The 14,542-nt window shown below is 52.4% G+C and overlaps 1 protein-coding gene across 7 annotated transcripts in view; it reads right to left on the bottom strand.

Annotated features, from left to right (window-relative positions):
- IQSEC2 (IQ motif and Sec7 domain ArfGEF 2) overlaps positions 1-14,542 on the bottom strand; it is a 76,443-nt gene that overhangs the window by 17,432 nt on the left and 44,469 nt on the right. For 6 of the 7 annotated variants that reach the window (XM_033106007.1, XM_033106017.1, XM_033106049.1 and 3 more), the window contains 2 exons: positions 2,148-2,409; positions 606-1,007 (listed from right to left, as the gene is read on the bottom strand). In XM_033106007.1, coding sequence (XP_032961898.1) covers positions 606-1,007; positions 2,148-2,409 — 664 coding nt within the window. Of the gene's footprint in view, positions 1-605; positions 1,008-2,147; positions 2,410-10,787; positions 11,498-14,542 lie in introns of those variants that run through there. The other variant, XM_033106065.1, reaches the window with a different exon arrangement.

Raw genomic sequence — 14,542 nt, 5'->3', positions numbered from 1 at the left:
TTCAGGAGACAGTAACGTGCACATATGTTGGCCATTAGATCCTGGAGAACTACTGGCCCGGGAGATCCTTGAGAACAAGGACCTGGGTGGTTCATCTGTCTCCCCCAAGGTGACCAGCACAGAGCCTGGTCTGTGGTAAGTGTGGTGTAAGCCAAAGGGCATGGGCTTTGGAACCAGGCAGAGCTGAGTTCCAATCAAGTTTGGAAAAGTCACTTCATCTCTCAGGGCCTCAGAGCCTCAGTCTCCTCCTCTGTAAAATCAGGGTACCCTCCCCCATCTCACAGGTCATTATGAGGCACGCACAGTACCTGGCACAGAGTAGTCGCTCATCACAGGCTTTAGGCCAAACTTTGATAGTGGATCAAGTTCCAAAGAGTGAGAACTTTAATTTTCTTATGTGTTCTACACCCCCGGATTTGTAACTTGCTTGTTTTCACTACATAATTTTTCTGTCTTGCCAATTCACAGTCCCTACTCATGGTAGCTAGTGGTTGTTCTTAAATGTTTGTGGGGCAATGTCTTTCAGTTTGAAGTATAGGTAAAAAGTCATAGGAGTCGTCAGAGAACGGGGATGGGGAGGAAAGGCCCTTCTCAGGGATGCTGACCTGTTTGGAGAAGGAGTCCTCCAGCTCTGTGATGTCATTAGAAAACTCTCCTGATGTGGTGACGGAGCTTCCCCCACCATCGATGCCTCCTCCACAGGAGCCTCCATACGGTAGCCCCCGTTCAAGCCGGTGGCTCCGGGCACCAGCCATGGCACCCTCGTCCAGCGAGGCAGGCTTGCCCTCGAAGTACGCAGGGTTCTGTGCCTTCTCGTACTCCTCAAAGGAGAACTGCATCCGCATGTTGGAAAGGATGATGCGCCGGGACATGCGGCTCTCCGAAGCTGAGCTGCGGAGCCGCTCAAAGTTCTTGTTCATGCGGTACTGGCGGAAGGCCGTCTGGATGGTCCTGGCGGCCCTGCGGCTCAGAAAGGAGCCCCCATACTTCCTCTCCAGCATTTCCACCTGGTAGAGGAGGGTCGAGGGGAACAAGGTCAGAAACTCACTACAGCCTCATCTTTCTGGGCCTCAACCATACTACCGGAGTCACAGCTAACTGCTTACAGCTAGCTGCCTGAATGCACCAGGCTGCACTCTCAGACTTGTCTTCTCACTCTAATCTCAGATAGCACGTGTCACACGGGGCTGGATTGTGGTTTTCTTTTTTTATTTACAAGAACTGAATAGACATTGAGTATTCCAAAAAAGTTAGAAAAAAATTGAGAGGCCAAAAAAGGAAAGAAAGAAGGAAGGAAGAAAGGGAGGGAGGAACAGAGGGAGGAGGAGAAGGAGGAGGGAGGGGAAGGGAGAAAGAGAAAAGGAAGGAAGGAAGGAAGGAAGGAAGGAAGGAAGGAAGGAAGGAAGGAAGGAAGAAAAGAAAGAAAAGAAAGAAAGAAAGAAAGAATGAATGAAAGAAAGGAAGGAAGGAAGGAAGGAAGGAAGGAAGGAAAGAAGGAAGGAAGGAAGGAAGAAAGAAAGAAAGAAAGAAAGATTGAGAGCAAGGAGGAGAGGGAGAAGGAAGGAAGAGAGGAGAGGAGAGAGAGGGAGGATGGAGCGGGGAAAGAGGGAGGGAGGGAAGGAAAGAAGGAAGGAAGGAAGGAAGGAAGGAAGGAAGGAAGGAAGGAAGGAAGGAAGGAAATAAGATTGGTTCGCGTAAACTCCTAACACCTAACCATAACCACAATTAACATTTTGGTATATGTCCTTCCAGTGTTTTTTTTTCCACACATAGTATTTTGTGCCTCCCCCTTTAGCTAAACAATATCTTGCGTGATATACTGAGCACGCTCTTCTCAAATTGTCAACTTATGTGTGTGCTTCTCCCATCAGACAGAGATTTTTGAGAACCGGTCCAGGTCTCATTCATCTTTATATCTCCAGGACCCAGCATGAAGCTCAGTGTTTGCTGAGGGAATCCAGATTCAGTGGATAGGTGGTAAATGAGTTCCCAATAGGGTGAAGGGTCCTGGAGCCTGTCTTCTTCCATTCCAGCCTTACTATCCCTCTTTGGATACCACCCCCAAGTGCCACATCCCAATCCTTCCCTTGATTCTCTCACACCCCCATTCCCACGCCCATTCCTAGCCCGAGCCATCTCCTGTGCACCTTCTTGTCCTGCAGGTCTGTGGAGAGTTCGTAGCTGTCCGAAAGGGCCTTGGAGCGCTTTATCTCCTCCTCCTCCTGCTTCCTCAGGGCGACACTGGCTGGCTGGAGGCGGGCCCGCTGAGCCCAGGGAAGGCCCACCCCAGCAGGGGGGCCTCCCATGTGGCTGCTGGTGGAAGACAGCTGGCTCAGCCGGTAGGGGGGTTGGCTCCCAGGACTATCAACTGCTGTGCTCAGGTCACTGCCTGGGGCATCACCCTCCACACTGTGGGGATGAGATAAGATGAGCCAGGATGTGGGAACAAAGGACAGACCTGCTGGGCCAGACTGAGAGTGGATGGACCAGATTCCTTCCCATAGCCCCACCCCCCCAGCTTCTTCACAGTTATAAGGACCCAAGTACTTAAAGGACAAAAGGGAGTCTTACACCCCACCCCCCTACCCCATCCCCACCAAACTGTCTTTTCACTGCCCTCAGGGTCCCCTCCCTTCAGGCCCCCTTGCCTTCACAGCCTCATCCTCGTTCCCCTTCTGCCCCATCCCTCACAGCTCTGTCCTCAAGTGGCCCCCGTCCTCTCACAGACCTGGTCCCCGCACAGCTCCATCCTCTAGACTCCTTTCCCTCAAGGCTGGATCTTCTCAGTCTTGTCCCCAGTCCTACTCACCCCTCACTGCCTGGTCCCCTCATGGCCACATCCCCTCACAAATTTAGTCCCAGACTAGTTTCCTTCTAGTCTTGTTCTCTCAAGCCCCCTTTTCTAAGAGTCCTGTCCCCTAATACCTCCATCTCCAAATCCTCCTTCCCGCGACGGACTAGTTCGCTTACGGCTCCAGCCCTCCCCCCAGACCTCTTCCCCTCAGGGCTCTGTTCCCAACACAGCATGTGCCTGTGGTTTACCGCCCTGCCTGATCCCCAGCACCACCCCAAATCAGGCCAGAGGCCCACTCTTGCATCCCAGGCATCCAGGCTCTCCCCTCTCTGCCCAGCCCTGCCCCCTGCAGCCCCGCCCCTGCCCTCAGCTGCCTGGCCTCGGGCCTGGCCAATTCCCAGGATTCCCTGGCATCGAGGGCACAGGGCTTAGAGACAATGGGTGGGGCCTCTCATCCAGCATCCTCACAGGTAAAGAGCTGCCCTGCGGGGTAGCTTCCTTTTTCTCCTCATGGCCTCCTCTGCTCTGCTAGGGGAGGGGACCAGGGTCTCAAGGCTGAAGGGTGGCAGGAGCCAGGCACTGGGCCTTGCCTGCCCTGGTTATCCAGAGCTATTGTTCCGTCAGAACCTTTCCCATGGTGCCCAGCTCCGCCAGACCTGCTTCCATGGGTGTCAATGGCAACCAGGCTGCCAGGGAACCCAGGTGGCAACAGAGCCCAGCCGCCCTGAGCAGCTCTGAGCCGCCCTGAGCAGAGAGGGCATGGTGAGGAGGCACAGAGGCAGGAGAATAGGGGAGAGAGTCAGGAGGGGAGGGAAAGCAGGTGAGGCCCAGGGGGTTGTGGAGTAGGGGGATTGCGTGTGGCTGGAGCCCAGATAATGGTCTGGTCTGGGCAGGCACTGGATTGATGGGGCTCTTAGCTGGTGAAAGGGTTAAGGGGCCACTCCCCAGCCCTGACTTGGCAGAGGTCAGGGTGCAGGGCAGAGGAGAGCTGGGATGTGTATAGGAGGGCTCCCTATCAGGGCGGAAGATTGAGCTGCAACAGGCCTGCCAGCCTTGCAGAAGAGCATTTTGGGCTGGATGCTGGGCGGGGTGGGGAAGCTGTACCTGTGAGGCTGGGACCTGGGCTGCAGGGATGGAGCTTGGCTCTGCCCTGGTGCGAGCTCCTACCCACTGCTCATCTACCACCTTCCCAAGCTTTAGTCTGCAACACTGCGAGGAGCCAGGCGGAAACAGACGGAGGGGGGGTGGGCGGCTGCCCTCTACCCCAAACGCTCTCTCCTTCAGGGCCTCGGGCCTGTGAAGTCCCCCTCCAGGAGTCAGACCCAGCCCAGCCCCTCCCCCACTCCTGGCGTCTAAGATGCTCCTCTCCTCTCCCCTCAGGACTCAGGATCCTGCCCACCACCTCTCAAACCTCTCCCTTCCCAGTACACAGCTCCAGCTCAGTTTTGATCACCTGTCTCCTTTGTTCGCGAATCATCCACAGCTCCCACTGCCCACTGAGATAGCCCCAGTTCCTCATTGTGGCATTTGAGCCATCTCCAAGATTAACAACAGCTAATGCTTAGAGAGCACTGAGCACGTTCAGGCACTGTTCTTACCACTTCACATTTAATAACTTGTTTATTCTTCAAAACAAGCCTATGAGACAGGTATTGTTATTCATTTTACACATAAAGCAACTGAAGCCCAGAGAGGTTAAGTAATATATCTATGATCACACACAGCTATTAACGATCGAGCCAGGATCCAAATCCAAGCTGTCTGATTCCTGAGCTCACGTTCTTAAACATTAAGCCATGCTGCAGGGCTGGCTGCCAATACCCCACCCCCTCCACCCTTCCCTCCAGCCTGGTTTGGTCCTGTTTCTCCCCAATCCTTCTCTGCTTTCCACCTCCAAAGCTGCTCATACAGTACCTTCCACCTGAAATGCATTCGCTATCATCTCTGCCACCTACAATCTGAGAAATGCCCCCACACCCTAGTTCCATCAAGACTCAGGTCATATGCCACCACTAAGAAGCCCTCTTGAAGCCCACCTTCAGCCAGAAATGATGGCCAATCCTGTTCAGAGCTCCCCCACACAGCACACGTCTGTCCTTTTTATGGCACAGATTAGCTTTGGCAAAGTGTGACGGCTATTTGTGTACATGACTCCTAGATCCCAGCACAGGAAAAAAATTTGGTAATCTCCTAGCTAACACAGAGCACAAGGCCTGGAGCAGAGTAGGTGCTCAATAAAAACTTCTGGGGTAAGGGAGTCAGTGAATGACCTCTGGTGGGCTGAGCTAATAAATCCTCTCACCTAAACTTTGACAACAGCCTCCAGTCTCCTCGTCCAATCTGTTCTCCATCTTGTGGCCAGAGAGATCTTCCCAAAATACAAGTCTGACCTTTTTGCTCTCCCACTAAAACCCTTCCATGGCTCCTCACGATTCATTCATGATTGAGTGCTTGCTCTGTGCCAGGCAGTGCTGGGTGCTGGAAATATAATAGTGAACAAGATGCATAAGACTTGTTTCCACGGGGAGGTGACATTCTTGTGGAAGAAGCAGACTATAACTACATACTATTATTTCAGATAGAGATAAGTGCTAGGAAGGAAAATACGGCAGAATAAGAAAAGGTGTTGTTTTAGATGTGGTGGTCAAGGAAGGTCTTTTGGAAGAAATGGCATATAAGCAGAACCCTGATGGCAGGGAGGGAGTGAGCTGTGTGGTTATCTGAGGCAAGAGCAATGCAGACAGAGGATAGAGCCAGTGCAAAGGCCCTGAGGTGGAACTGTGCCTGGCATATTTAAGGAACAGTGAGGAGACCAGTGTAGCTGGAGCAGAGTGAGTGAGGGGAAACTGATAGGAGGTGAGACCAGAGAGGTAATAGAGGGCAAATCGTGAAGGGCATTGAGCCCACAATAAAGACTGGCTTTTGCTCTGCTTGAGATGAGCAGAGGAGGGACATGATCTAACAAGGTTTACAGGAATTATCATCCATAGGATAACCTCCAGTTTCCTCACCATAGTCGTGGCTGGTTCTCCTGACCTGACCTCTGACTTATACACCCTCTGCCCCATTACTCCAACCTAGCTACCTCCTGTTCATCCTTCAACATTTAGCTCAGGTGTACCCTTCCATGTCTGCCTGTCCCCTGCACACAGGTTGGCTTACAGGCTCCTCCTCTGTGCTGCTGTCGGGCCCTATAGTCCCTTCCATCCCTAGGGCAAGGGTGTTCATTGGCTCACTGAAGCCTTGCAACTTATTGAGGCAGGCGTCGTTAGCCCCATTTTATAGATGAAGACACTGAGGCTCAGACTGATGATGTAAACTGGCTCAAGGTCACACGGCTATTAAGTGAGAACGTCAGGATGCAAACCCAGGGCCCAGGCTGTCTTTTCATGACATCTGTGTGCCTCTCTCCACTTCTGGCTCGCTCTCCCCTCTGTCACCCCTTGGTTGCAAAGGGACAGTGGTGGGGAGGTCAGGCTGTAAACACAGGCTCCCCCTAGCGGGCCTGGTAAAAAGGACAAGACTTGAGGGCATTGCCCCCATGCCAGACCTACAGCGGAAGAAAGGAGACTTGGGGACGTGAAATCGCTTAGCTCAGAGCCCCCAAAGCACTCAGGGACATGTTGATCACATGGAAAATCTCTCTCTCTCTCTGTCTCTCTCTCTCTCTGATACACACACACACACACACACACACACACACACACACACACACACCTGCGCCCCGTTTTGCACACTTTGCTGGGCTATTCTGTGGGGGAACTGAGAGTGTCCTCTGCAGTGGAGGAAATAAACCATGTTACACAAATAACCACAGTACAAAGCCGAAAGTTCTCAGGGTTTGGGAACAGAGGAAGTGCTGGGGGTGCTCAGGAGAGAGATTCCTTCTGCGTGGGGGTGGCTGAGCAGAATAAAAATAAACTCGCACTTACAGTTCACCTTCCCCGTGTCAGGCATTTTTGCACATTATTTAATCGGCATGGCAAACATGAAGGAAGAATTAGGATTCCTATTCTGCAGAAGAGGAAAAAGGCTCTGAGGGGGGATGTGACTGCCAAAAGTCTCAGAGCTAGGAAGTGGCAAAACAGGGACTCAAAGCCCAGAGCTTACACTAGTTCCCCTGCTGCCTGAAGGCTTCCTGGGGGAGGAAGTTACTGAATGGGGCCTTGCCTATGAGGAGTGGATAGAGTGCCTTGTGAGCCAAGACACTAAAATGGGGAGAGAAGGGACAGGACGGCCTGGAGGGATTTGGGGTAGCCTACCCATGGCAGGGGCACTGACTGCTGCTCCTAATGGGAGGTCTCTCTCCCTCCTTCCCTTTACTGGCACTGCCCAGAGCCAGGCAGCCAGCAGGGGATGGGATCAGGATGCAGTTGCCATGGAAATGAATGGGGGCTGTTGCTATAGATACCATAAGATGAGGGCAAGAGGAAGCTAGGGATGCTGAGGACTATCCCCATGACAACTTGGGCTGGAAGGGGGGGCGCGGGGACCAGAAGTGAGAGACAAGAAAACAAGATGAGGAGGTCAGTGCACATAGATGAGGGTCTGTGGGTTCTGGAGGAAGACTGGGCAAGGAGACAGGACCCAGTGTGTGCGGGGGGAGAAGGGGAACTCTAGTCACCTCTCTCTCCTCTGATGGCTCTTCTGAAAGCTATTTCTGCTGCCCAATCCCAGCGCCACAGAGATTCCAAACCTGAGGCCAGACTGGCTTGGCACAGGGGCTGGAAGGGAAGAAGGAAGCCATCGAAAGCCTGACTGAGTAGACAGCAGGCAAATAGGCTGGCGAGCACACAGACCTGGGTTTGAATCCCAGCTCTGCTTTTTTGCAGCCCTAAAAATAATAGTTGTCATTTACTGAGTACCTACTCTTTGCTAGACCTAGTAACCCTGCAAGGTATGGGTTGTTCTCTCTGAAGGGGATAACACAGATGAGGAAACTGAGGGATTAAGAGATGAAGTCTTTTGCCCACCGTCTCAAAGCTCAGCAGTGGTGGCGCCAGGCGAGTCACACCAATGTACACAGCAAGTCAAAGTTCCTGCTCTTACCTACCATCCCACACTGAGCAGCCCCTTCAAGGCTGAGTCCCTGCATTCTCCAGCTCCCCATGCCTTCCCACAGTGGCACACAGAGGGCCAGAAGCTGGGTAAGTATTTGTGGAGTGTGTGAGTGAGGAAACAACCCAGAAAGAAGCAGGGAAGCCTGGGGTAAGAATGCAGAAGTGCCTGACCACGAGAGCAATAGTTCATGGGTTTGGCTGGCTGAGGGTAGAAGATCCACAGAACTGGTGTGGACTTTATGAAACGTCCAACCCCACAGATCCAAAATGAGGCCCCAACAGTCAAAGCGCTTTGCCCAAGGTCCCACAGGATGAGAATTCAAGTCCCCTGCCTTCCCACTCCCTAGGCTGTGACGAATTGATCTCATCGCCATGCCTGTCTGTGCTCATGCTCTTCCTTGGTTTCTTCTGCCCAGGATGCCCTCCCCCGCCCCTCCCCCTCAGACTCCATCCGTCTGGGTAGCTCATCTACATCTTACGGCAGCCTGGGCAGCCAGGCCCTCCTGGGAAGTCAGTTCTGACTCACTCTACTGACCCCAAACCTGACAGAGTCAGCTACACCCCCCTCTGTGTCCTGCGCACACTCACGTCACAGGCGGTACTTATCTCCAGCTAACCTGTGATTCCCTATTGAAGTGTCCATCCCCCACCCTGTTCCTGTTTCCCAAGGGCAGTGGCTAGTGTGAGTCACCTCTGTGGACCCTCCAGGCCCAGGCCAGGGCCCAGCACACAGTAAGCACCAACAGCCACCTTAGTCCCCTAAGAGCACAGGTAGCAGTCATGTGTGTCTGTGTGACCATCCTGCCTGACAACTGTCACACTACAAGCCATAGCCCCGCATGCTCAAAAGCCACCTACACCCAGTTTTGTGATTACCTTCACTGGGCACAGAAAGAGAGCCCGCCAGGCACAGAAAGTCTCCACTTCACACGCTCAGAATTCCTCACACCCAGCCTCACACAATCACATTCCCGGAGATACATACCAGTGCACAGTCTCTCACTCCCGTCAGACCCGTCGGTCTCATGTAAAGACATGCACACATATGCACAGGCACACACGTTTCCCTCACAACTGATAGAGAGCTCCCCCTTCCCGCAACACAGGCCCTCAGCCAATTTGGTTGCCTACACCCCGGCTCCCATCATGGCCATCTGACCTTGACTTGCCCTGTCTCCCCACTGAGTTGAACCCCGGCCCCCCTACTGCCTTCTGTCTCCAATCAAATGAAGGGTAAAATGTTCTCCCACTCCCCAGACACAGGTCACCTAGACCCACCTGCCATGGAGAGCCAGTCAAACAGAGCAGTCTACACACCATTTCCCAGCATGACCCTGGAGCTCTCCACCAGGTTTTTGTTCATGCTGTCTCTGTCTCCGGTAACGCCTCCTTACCTCTTGCCACCTATTCAAAGCCTTCTCAGCCTTCCCCTCTTGCCCCTCCTCGTTCAGAGAGCCCCTCCTGGACACTACCCCTCAGCCCACCTTGACAGCTCCCTCGTCTTTGGGCCAGGAACACATTTTGCTCATCACTGAAGCCATATCTGCTCAATCATTTCAGCCCTTCACACCCTGACTACTTTCTCAAAGGATTTCTCATCTCTCCTGGGAGATGGAGAATGTACAGAGAGCATATTTTTGACCCCTCACAGTATTTCGCTTGAAGCCTTGCACACAACAGGTGCTCAAGCAATGCCCTCTGGAGGAGAAAATAAGGGAGAGAGGAAGAGAGGGAGGGAAGAGATAAATGAGAGTTTGAATGAGTGAATGAATAGATGAGTTGAGTGACTAAGTGCATAAAGCAATGAGTGACGGAATGAGGTGAGCCTATGGAAAAACTATGAGCTCAACATGATAGACAGCCAAAAACAGGGAGGGAAAAATAGGAGAGGGGGACTCTCACCTGGGCCTCAATCAAAGCAAGAGCCATTAATCACCGCACACTTGCCCAACCGTGCACCAGACCCTATGCTGGGCTCCTTGTGTTTTCTTGCTAATCTTCATGACAACCCAGAGATGTAGATATATTCTCACTGTACTCAGGAGGAAAATGAAGCTCAAGGAGAAGAAAATCCTCACTCCAGTTTACGCAGAGAGCTAGCGGCAGAACCAGAGGTAAACTCAGATTCATCTAATGCCAAAGGCTCAGAAAGGGAAAGTGTGGGGGTCTCCTGGCTTTTCTCCTAACACAGACACATCATAAAAGATGTGGGTCCTACAGCCCATAGAGGAAACCTTGCACTCTCCTGCTGACAGCTTCCAGGGATTCTTAGAACCAGCTTCTGGCAGGTGCAGGGTCAGTTAGGGTCATTGTATCTGGAGGAAATGGCTTCCCCTCAGATTCAGAGATTCCCTAAAGTTGTAGAATCAGAATCTTGAAAGCACAAAACCAAGGACTCTTAACATCTCAGAATATTAAAACCACACCATCAGAATTTTCTTTAAATGGTAGAATCATGAAATCTTAAAACCACAGGATTGGAGAATCCGAAAATCATTGAAGAAATAGAAACCACAGGATTGCATGGAATGTGTCACTGAATTATCATATCTTAAATTCATAGTTTCTTAAAATTGTAGCATCTCAGATTGACAGAATGTCAGAGCTGGAGGAGTCCTTGGAGATCCTCTGGTCAAGCCTCCCTCCTCCTTTTACACACGAGGTAGCAGAGAAACCAAGTGACATGTCCAAGTTGGCCAGCTCATGCCACCTCAGGCTGATGGGCTGGAGAAGGCAACAGGCTTGCCTGTGGTGAGAGTGCCACACCATTCATCCATTTATCGAGTGCCTTTTGAGCGTTGACAATACCATGAATAAAACCCTACTCTCTCTCCCAGCCGCTGTTCCCAGCCTTGGATAGGAAAGCAGGTAAGGCCCTGGTGGGGACAAGAAGAGGGAAGCAGGGGTCGGGTGGAACATACATCAGACAGAGAGAAGAGATCAGCTTTTATTGATGGAAATTCCTTTGTACACAGCGACACGCGCTCCGAAAGGCCTTTTCCTCCTGATCATATTTACAGAGCACTATGGGAGTGGCAGGGGGCATGGGACAAGGCCTTCTCAAGCAGTGGAGGAGATGGCAGCGATGGCCACAGCGAGGGAACGAGCTAGGCAGGCTGGGCCCGCCCCAGCCTGGTCCTCTGAGCCCTAGGCACCCTGCATCTCTGTTTGTGCTCACAGAGGCCAGAGGTAGGTCCTTGGGATGTCACTGGAGACCTCTCCAGGAGTGGCAGGCTCCAGGGTGCCTGGGAAGTGGGGTGCGGGTGCAGGAGGGTCCAGGTTCCAAGCTCCAAGCTCCAAGCTCTGCTGCTCCCATATTTTAGTCAGACCTAGGGCTCCAACCTTTCGAATTTGAGGGCTGGAGTCCAAGGGAGACAGCAGTGGGTGAAGGAATTCCAAGAAGGAGGTGGGGGGAGGAAGGGGCTAGATGCTTGCCCATCTAGTTCTTGAAGTAGGGACGGATTCCCATGGGGGGGGTCGCGGGGGCAGAGGGGCTGGTTAAGGCTTTTGCTTCTGCATAGAAAATGACCCTCGTCCTCTCAGTTACCGAGAGGACGGACTGCTGCACTCGGAGGCTGGACAGCAGAACTGATGAGCGTCTTCCTCTTCCTCTTCCTCAGTCTCCTCCTCCTCCTCCTCTTCCCTAGGGTCAGGAAGGGCAGGGTAGAGGCCACAGGCGGCGGGTGACAGAGAGAGGCAGAGGCATTAGTTTGCAGAGCAGGGGAGATACCTGAAGGGCTGGAACCAGGGAAGTGGGGCTAGGATGGGGGTGGATTAATCCAGGGCCACAGCAACTCCGCTCTGAGCAGCCAGTTGCTGGTCCCCTCCTGAGACAGCCCTCCCCCACACCCAGGCTAGGCTCAGGCTTCAGGTCTCGCCCAGGGGATATAAACTCCGCCCCGACCAGGTGAGGCGGAACCTTCATTTGAATATAAATAGCAGTAACCTGCTCTCTGGGGCACTTTGCATACATCATCTCATTTAACTCCCCTAACAACTCGGCAACATTTTAGAGATGAGGGAATTGAAGCTCAGCGGAGAGGGTCGACAACCTGCCTCGGGTCACATAGCTGGGTGAGTGGTAGACTCACGATTTAGACCCGGAGTTCCTGGAACTCCACGCGTCAGACTCATCCCTCCAGGGCCTTCGGGTGAATTTGGTACGAGCTCTAGAAATCCACCCTGCCCTTAAAGGACAAAGATTTGTATTTCCTGAAGGCTCAGGGCTGGGAAGATGGGAGATGCTTAGAAATGGAGTGTGGAAAGCCCACATCTTTGGAAGCAAAGAGACCTGGGTTCCAATGCCAGCTCTACAAGTATTTCCAGGCTATGTCCCCCAGGCAAATTATTGCCCCTCCTGGAGCCTCAGTTTTCTCATCTGGAAAAATGGGGCTCATAAGCCAACCCTACGGGATTGTTTAAAGGACTGGAACACACGTCAAGTGCCTGGCAAATATGAGCAATGGGAGTATGGTGGTCGTTATGGTTCACTGCTCATGAGCTGAATCTAATTCCCAAGGTGGCCTTTTGCACCCACACAGAAGTGCCACAGAGGCAGGGAGGAGTCATTGCAGGAACAAACGCCTGTCCCTACGGTACTGTGGAGCAATACCAGGGGCCAGTCTGGAGGTGGCAGTCACTGGAGCTGGGCTACAGTTTCATGGGGTGGATGGACAGACAGAACAGAGGTGGAGGGAAGGGTGACCAGGTGCCTTGGGAGTGGAAAGCCTCTTCTGGGGAGAGCCAAAGAAGCAGTATCACCCCACTCCCAGACTCCTTGGCTGGGAGAGGCAGTAAGTATGGAATCCAGGAAACTAGAGGATTAGGAAGAGATGGGAAGGAAAGAGACAGGCAAGGGAAAGCGCTGCTGTCCATCTGCCAGACAGACAAGCGCACACATATGCACACACATCCATGCATGCACACTCTCCTCACACTCAGAGTTCCCTTTGACACATTGTTCCACAGTCACTGAGTCATTAAAACTCCTGAGTCAGCAAAATCACATGAACCAGGGCTCAAGTCCTAAGCAAGTAGCTCCTGTTTTCTGAGTCTCCCATTGCTCATCTATAAAAGGAGAAGAAAACTTCACACCTCTCAAGGCTGTCATGAGGAACAAATAACTTTTTAGGACCACTGCTCTCTCCCCTCGTAGCCGGGCTAGGCCTCTGCTACCCTTCACTTTGATACTGCAGCCACTTTCTGATTTCTTCTCCCTCCCCTCTTGGACCACATTAGCCTTTCTTAAGCCCTCCTTCAAGCATGAATCTATTCTGCTCAGACACCCACCTTGGCTCCCCATTGCTTTCTGGATAAAGTTCAGACTCCTCAGTTTGGCATTCAAGTGTCCCCCACCATATGGCCTCACCTGGCCTTTCCTGTTTGGTGAAAAAAAGCACGGGGCTTTAGCGTCAGACAGGCCTGGGTTTGAATTATCAGCCCCACCGCCTACTAGCTGGGTGAACTTGGGTCCATTTCTTCACCTCTCTAGGACTTCCTTTCCTTATCTGCAAAATGAGGAAACACCTATTCTGCAGGGCATGGTGGGATTAAATGAATTCAAGCATATAAAGCACCTGCCACAGGGTAGGTTTGGTGCTTCACACATGGTAACTGTTATTAGTACTGTCATTACCAGTGGCATCAATGTTATCCTGCTTGCTCTTGGCCAGCCTTCATCATACTAGCTTGTTCATGACTCCATCGGCATGTCCAGCCTTTTCACATCTCTATCCCGTTGCTGACTATTTCTTCCTTCTGCACCGATCTTTGCCTGTTGAAATCCTGTCTGAACTTCATGGTCCAGCTCAAAGGCTGCTTCCTGTAGGAAGTCCTCCCTGACTCCCAACCAGAAGTATTCTTTGCCTCCTCCTAGCCCCAGCACCCATGTCTTGGGCCAGGTATCTCCATTTGTTGCTTTGAACTTGCCTGAAACATTTCTTTCACCAATCTCCTCAACGCCCTTGTATCCGCCCCCACTACCACCACTGCCTCTGCTTTCCTTCCCTGTAACAGAGAGAGGGCCCCTGTGCTATTTAAGGTCAGTCCCTCCACCTGGGCTGTGGAGCCCAATCCTGCTACCTCCTCCACAGCAATCATCCCCTCTTCCTCCCATATTTCAACCTCTCCCTCTCTGTGCCTCCTTCCTACCAACATTTATAGAAGCTCAAGTATCTCCCATCTGGGATAAAAACCCTCTATCTGCCCCCACATCTCCCTCTAGCAATCGCTGCCCCTCTCCTCCTCATAGCTCCACTTCTTGAGAAACTCGTCTACACTGGTCATCTCCATTTCAGTACCTCCCACGAGCTCTTCAACCCACTGCAATCTGCCTCGTGCGCCCACCGCTCCACAGAAACTCTTCTTAGTAAGGTCACCCAGGATCTCCTAGTGGTTAAAGCCAATAGACTCTTCCAGCTTCATTTTACATCCCCCCACTGTAACATGTGCCACTCTTAACAAGCCCCTCCTGCAGGCGGAGGGCTCTTTCCTTCCTCTGCTTCAGTGAGCCCACTCCCTGCTGGATTTCCTCCTACTTCTCTGCCCACCCCCAGCTCCTCTTGCTCTCCCCAGTCCTTATGTGTTGGTACCTCTTCCCCAGTTCTGCACCCATCCTCTTCTCTTTCATTCCACACTCTCCGCCACTGATCTCATTCCATTTCATAACTTCAGGTATGGCTGAGGACCC

The sequence above is a fragment of the Rhinolophus ferrumequinum genome, chromosome X (genome assembly GCF_004115265.2).
Source record: "Rhinolophus ferrumequinum isolate MPI-CBG mRhiFer1 chromosome X, mRhiFer1_v1.p, whole genome shotgun sequence".
NCBI lineage: Eukaryota > Metazoa > Chordata > Mammalia > Chiroptera > Rhinolophidae > Rhinolophus > Rhinolophus ferrumequinum.
The sequence above is the reverse complement of the archived record's forward strand: the minus strand, read 5'-3'. Positions and strand labels throughout refer to the sequence as shown.